Source organism: Telmatherina bonti (genome assembly GCF_933228915.1).
Source record: "Telmatherina bonti genome assembly, chromosome: 8".
Lineage (NCBI taxonomy): Eukaryota > Metazoa > Chordata > Actinopteri > Atheriniformes > Telmatherinidae > Telmatherina > Telmatherina bonti.
Window position 1 is genome coordinate 25,623,073 of NC_136626.1, and position 6,823 is coordinate 25,629,895.

Sequence of the window (6,823 nt, forward strand, 5' to 3'; positions counted from 1 at the left end):
TCAGGCATGAGAAACGGGCAAGGAGGTCATGGCGTGGGCTGGCAGCAGCGGCTGAAACATGGAAGGAGGAGAGTGTACTGTGGGCACAAAGAGAGCAAACACACACATTACAGTTGTTCACATGCTGACTTAATGTTTACCTTTTAATATAACCAATTTAATTTCCCTATAATATAGCTGAACTAAGGCAAACGCATGTCACAGAATGTATGAGTTTTATAGTCAGAATTATTTCTATGAAAATACCATGTCCAACATATTTGTATGTCAAGGAACATAAGGAAGCTGGAGAAATGATGCCTCTGACAACTTAGTTACTTTGTTTGCTTATTTAGGAGGGACAGAACTTAAGAAAATAAAACAAAAGTAGGCTCCTAAATATACCACATTCAGCTAAAGAGCCGATGGATCATCTGTTGTGCTAGGCCAGATCTTGGATACTGACAGTAATGTTTTTCTTTAAAAGATTATTCCTTAATTAATAGACAGCCTGATTGTTCCTGAGTTAGATATTTATGATCAGGGTTTTTTGTCTTTCAGCTAAATTTGCACAAAAACTACAAGGCCAAGAAGATGTGGAATATTTGCTGAAGTAGGACTTTTGTACATATGGAGATAAGGTAAAGTCAGAATGTCTTCTTAGTGCCTTTAATAGGTTTTAAATGTGTTAATTAAAGGGGCAAATTTGCCTTCTAATGATTTTTAATCAATATTCATCTTATTGAATTGTCCTCTGTTACTTTGAAGAAAATTGTTCAACTGAGACATCACATCATACCGAGATGAGCTAAGCTTATATTTTTAATTTTTCTACCGTCTGCTAAGCAGAAGGTCCAGCTGCAGCAAATATGTAGGAGAAATTACTCCAAATATTGCTTAGAAATTTGTTCTTTAAATAACCACTTGTGGTTCACAAATCCTCCTCAACTGTGCAGTTATTTATATGAGAAATTCAAATTATTATAATTTACAGAAAAGGTTCATTCTTTGTAACTGAATGCCTTCAGTGTGAAGTCAATGTTTATCATTCAAAATACCATGACAGAAATATCTCCTGTAACTGTCAGGAGTAAAAGATACAAGTATGCATAATGACTCCTCATAATTCATAAAAGGCCTTATGCTCACTGTCTATAAAGGAGTGCAGTGCAGAGAGCATTGAGCCCTCCGGGCCTCCGTAGGCTGTGTATTGCAGCTCCTCGGGGGTAGGAGTTGGCAGAGGCAGGCGGCTGGACTGCAAGGAGGTCATGGGGCTGCTGGAGGTGTGGTTGGGGCTCACATGCTTTTTGTGGCGTGCTCGGCAGTTCTGGAACCAAACCTGCGTTATTGTCAGGACAAAACACGTTTTTACAAAACTGCTGCATCCCGAACAACTTGTCACAATGGAGCCCTCTACAAATACATCTGTTTTTATTTTTATGTTTTCAACTGCACAAGCTTTTATTTCTTTTTCCTGAAGGAAAATTTTATTTAAGGTGAATAAAACAACAATTTAGATTTTTTTTTTTTTTTTTTTTTTTTTTTTTAGTTATTTTTTGCTGAAATCTGTTAACTTCACTTTCAAATCAGTGCAGCAAAGAATCTGACATATCTTCTCTGAAACGGGGTTACACCCCGACAAAGTATCTGAACTCTCATGTTCATATTTTGATGAGAGCTTCAGACATTTAACTAGACAACCACTTTTCTGTTCAACCTTTTATTGCAAAAAGTAACACTGCAGTGCATGAATAAATCATAGAGGTAATGCGCAGTTATAGCTCTGTAAATGATTTGTCAATAAAATCCAATCAAATCTTCTCAGTCATTAAAGACACCTGACTCACTGCAGTGAAAAAAAAGCCACTGCATGTCTTTAAGTCAAAGGATCATTCTGCCTCAAAGGCACTGAAGCCTCAAAAAGATGTTTGTGCCTGAACTGACCTGTATAACTCTTCGACTGAGGCCCGTCTGCTCTGCCAGTTTCTGCAGCGTTTGAGCATCGGGGTTGTTGTCCTGAGCAAACTGAGCCTGCATCACCTGCATGTAAACACAGAGAGGGAAATCAGTTAAACAGCTGACAGGTTTCATGTGTGGTCCTATTGCAATTTTCCATTGTCACGTCACCTTTTCTGGAATAATTAAATGGCAGTAAAAGAATGCCGCTCAGGAACTGGACCTTGCTTAATAATACAAATATTTAATGTATTGTGACTTTATTTTAATAATAAATAAATACATACAAATTTATAATGACTGAAACATATACCACTACCACTAAATGTAACTGAATGTGTATTGCCATGAATGATCAGGCTGCGATTCACCAAACCAGTGGAGATAAGCATTTCAAACCCCATGAACCCATGTGACTTTAATATTAAGTCTAATCATTTTTAAGTGAAGGCTCAGTAAATGCAGCATTTTTAAAAGCCATATTTTGACTACATATAACTGATCATTTCACATATTTTTGAAAGGATTACTTTTGAAAATAGGATGAAGTATTAAGTAATATTGTACATACCTGCAGCTGGTCGGCAGTGAAACTGGTCCTAGCTCTCTTGGAGGGTTTAGGCTGGTTAATCTCCTGTTCAGTGGGCACAGCCCCCTCCATGTTAACACTGTTTCCTGCAGAGAAAACTCCCATTAAAACACATTACAAAAATAACAGGTTTATTACTATAGGATTGATTTTAAACAGTAATTTTTTTTTTAAAAATGGGGGAAATGATGCATCATATTAAATCAAATAAATATCAGGGAGTAGGACTGAGCCGCTCAGTGGACGCCCAGCTGGGTCTGCTCACCTTTCTCAACGGCCCGCTTTAGGTTGTCGAGCATGCAGTCATAATGGACCCTGCAGAGCACCTTCCCCTCCACCAGAGCGAACTCCTCCCCAGTGGACAGCTGCCTCTTGCAGGAGAAGCAGGCGAAGCAGGCCAGGTGATAGACGTTGCCCTTCGCCCGACGGACCCAGTCCGTGGAGTGGATGTTCCGGCCGCAACACGCGCACCAGGTCCCGTATCTTCTGCAGGAAAATGTCACGGCAAGCAAATTACATACACCAACAGCGGCCGGTGGCTTCGCAAGGATAATAATACATATTTATTTACTTCAAGTAAAATTAATTAATTTAATTTTTTTTTATTAATATTATTATTATTGTTGTTGTTGTTTATTTTTCCACCATACAGTCAAATGACAACTGCGGGGAAAAACTGTCGCACGTATAGCTGTTTTTATCCAAGTTATGATCAACTATAGGTGGAAGTAAAGGGTTTTAATTAAAGTTAAACTTTTAAATCTCCTTTTCATGATGGAAGAATGATAAAAATTTCCCCGTGATTAAACATTTGTGAAATCTCTTCTATAAGTCAAATTTATAATCAATATTTTGAAAAAAAAATTAAAGAATGAGCATCACTTGACTCATTAGTTATGCCATTAAATAGATTATTAAATTTAGATCCAGCTTTTACAATCTGGTAAATAGTATTTTACACATGTAGGGTATATTTTTTAATCCTATGAAAGCCTAAGAGTTCTTAAGAACTCATCTAAGATTGTTTTGGGCTTTCATGTCATTTTTCACCAGAATTCCGTTACAGTAACTTCAATTTTCGTTTGATCAGTAATAATAGAAATTGATGCACGTACCGAAAGTAATCCAGTTTACAGAAAACTTCTTTTTCTTTGATGTAGCAGCTCGCATGGCTGCCAAGTGAAGTCTGGCACACGCTGCATGAGAGACAGCGCACATGCCAGCACATGTCGTTAACCTAAAGCAAAAGATAGGATAAATTAGCGAAAGACAACTTAGTCTGGAGGTATAAGGCCCGATGAAGATCTACACTAAACACAACCACAGTAATGTGACCGCACACACCTGGGGCAATGAAAACGTAAAACGGAGCTTATAGCCTGCAACATTTTTTAAATAACAAAACTAACAAAGCAATTTTTAAAAGGAAAAAGAAAACAGAGACAAAATGTCTGTGTTTACCTTTAATAAATATTTGTCAACTATTTCCTCATTGCAGCTCGCGCACACACTTCTGCCTAGCAGAGGCGCAGACCCCATCGCCTGCGGGGACGAAGTGTCTTCATCCAAAACTTCCACCGGTGCGCCCTGAGGAGGTCAGATACGTTCAGAAAGTTACGCACAGGCACTCAGCAACATGAAACTCAACTTGGGCTCTGTGATTTCACATAAAATAGGCTGAAATATATACAGATTCTAGTTGCATTTTTTTTCTTTTGAAGATGTCTCTTAATTCGTCGAAAAATTTTCAAAAACCATCATTTAATTTCAACGCAACATTCTTCAGATTTAATCAGAAATTTAAAAAAAAAAAGTTTTCATATTTCAAAGTCTTTTAAATTCAAATCAGCCTGCATTCAACAGAAACACACACAAAAAAAGGTTCCCCACACTTTTTCCACAATTTTCCCCACAGCCTCAACTTTTCCAAACTCCTCACGTCCAAAATCATCACTAATTCTAAAAGCAAGTAAAGTGATAAATCAGTCGTGTGTCAGCCTACCATAATGTCCCCTCTGTCCTCTGAGCATTTGCCTAGCAGCTCTTCGTCTCCTTTGCAGTCCTCACACATGACGAGAAGCTACGTTGGGAAGAGGATGTCAGTTTGTCAGACTGTCGCAGCTGCTTCGAAAGCCCCGCGCGCCATCCAATAAATATCATGCCTTTCACCCTTCACCATGACAACGCCGGCGATTACCGCAATGACATTTAAAATAGAGGGATAGTCCTTACTTACAAAAACAGACAACACTCGAACTAATACTTATCACATGTGCATTATGTTCTTGAGCTCTGAATTTGTGATTCGGCAAACTGCTCTCTCTGCGTGCGCGTGCCGCGGTTAAATCTCAACCTACACACCAATTTCACGTGTCAATCACAAACCAGCGCCAGGTCTCCAGGAAAAGGGGGATTGATTTATTTAATAACAGCAATTAAAAAGGCTAAGTTCGCCACAAACGTCTACCCGGGGCAACCAAAAGGTGAAGAGGTCTCATTAACTACTTGAGTTTTAATTGCAGAATTCAGGGAGGGGTAATTTTCTTTGGCATTTCTTCAAATTGTGAAAATACTGAGCTGTCAGCCTGTGGAAGGCCGGCTTTAATGATACACCAAAGCCCACTCTGATGTAATTGGTAAAGCAATTTGCGTTAATATTTATTCTGCAACACCGACCCACGCCTGACCGGTCTTTGACTCACCTTCTCGTTGGACAACAGAGATCCGCTTTCACTGTCGTTGACAATGCAACACTCTTTCACTTCACGTTTCCAGCGCATGTCTGCGTCCAGGACAGAAAAGATTCCAGTGTTTCCAAAGTTTTCTCTGTCTTTCTCTAGCAGAACTCGCGTGTGTTTCAGTCAGTCAGCTCCGAGCTGTTTAGAGGGCGGATCATAATTCATATTTTCTCTTGGCCGCACCTCCCTTTGGAAACCTGTGTGGTTTATGCCTTGAGGACGGGGAAGGTGGGGAAAAGGGGGGTCTCTGTGACAGCTTTTATGAATCTGGGTACATTTCTGTGCTCACGTGTTAATAAGTACCAGATTAATAAACAAAAGTAAACATATTTTTAGCTATGTTGACCCAATTTCCAGGTCCCCTGTACCGTTTACTGAGCAGGTGGCAGTGTACATACTGTATAAAACTCCACTATAGGCCTATCAAATCAGTTATCACAGAATACTTGTTACACTGAGACAACACACGAGTAGTTATTTGATTTAACATATGTTTTTGGAGAATGAGCAGAGTGAAGAATCTAAAATCTGTTCTTCATTGGCAAAACAGGGCTGTGGTTAGTAGCTTGTACAAAATAATTTCCTCTATAAGATTTACAAAACAAAATATTAACACTTAATCTATCTTTGAGCAACGTGGCATGCATTTTTTTTTTTTTAATTTATTCTTTGCTTGTATTGAAATATATTAATTTCAGCTTTAGTAATAATTAAAGGAAAGGTGTATGAAACAGTGAAACCAGTGAGATTGTTGGTTTGGTGACAGAGAAAAAAGAGCCAGACCTGAACATAGACTTTGATACTGAGGTGAATTTGGGAGACACACATGGATAGGATCAGGATTAATATATTAAAGAAAGCACATGTTACATACCTCAAAGACAAAATCAGAAAGGCCAGATTAAGATGGTTGGGATATGTACAGAGGAAGAATAGTGAACATATCAGTATAAGGATGCTGAGGTTGGTGCTCAACAAGAGGCCTTGAGGAAAAGGAGAGATGAGCTGGGTGAAATGAAAGAGGACAAGAAGTTTATTGGCGTGAAAGGATGCAGAGGATAGATATAGGCAGATGATTTGCTGTGGCTACCTCTAAAGGGAAGAGTTGAAAAGGAAAAGAAAAAGAAGTTTATATTTATTTCATTTGTTTCTTTATTGATCTATCATCTGCAAACCTTTTGAAAGGTCTGCATATTTAACAATTCTGTAATCCACAGTGATCCCAGCAGGATTACACAGACCTTTATGCCAAGTTGTAAAATGTTGTTTTTATGGCACTATAGGGTGAGAAAGCTCACAATTTCCACGACTGGCAAATATGCATTTTCATTTTGTGCATTGGGATTGAATAACTTGTGTATTTATGTTGTGTTTGATTAAATCTAAGCTCATTAAACTGTTTAAAGTGCACAACCCAGGATAATTTATCTCTACTGTGTGTGAGTTTCCAAGTAACTTTATAGTGAGTCAAAACTGAAAAAGCACTTATTGTGGAGTGGATATCAGGCTTTCAGTATCTGGGGTTTAATGGCTCATTTATCCTAATTTGCTTTTTGGCCAC

General features: G+C 38.5%; 1 protein-coding gene across 1 annotated transcript; it reads right to left on the minus strand.

Annotated features, from left to right (window-relative positions):
* LOC306760011 (LIM/homeobox protein Lhx8) lies at positions 1-5,304 on the minus strand (the record flags this gene model as incomplete). Its single annotated transcript, XM_079245765.1, has 9 exons — positions 1-77; positions 1,129-1,318; positions 1,924-2,019; positions 2,507-2,610; positions 2,790-3,010; positions 3,640-3,761; positions 3,986-4,111; positions 4,527-4,604; positions 5,227-5,304. The coding sequence occupies 9 exons, from the start codon at positions 5,302-5,304 to the stop codon at positions 1-3; spliced, it is 1,092 nt and encodes a 363-aa protein (XP_079101891.1).
* Between the last annotated feature and the right edge of the window lie 1,519 nt (positions 5,305-6,823).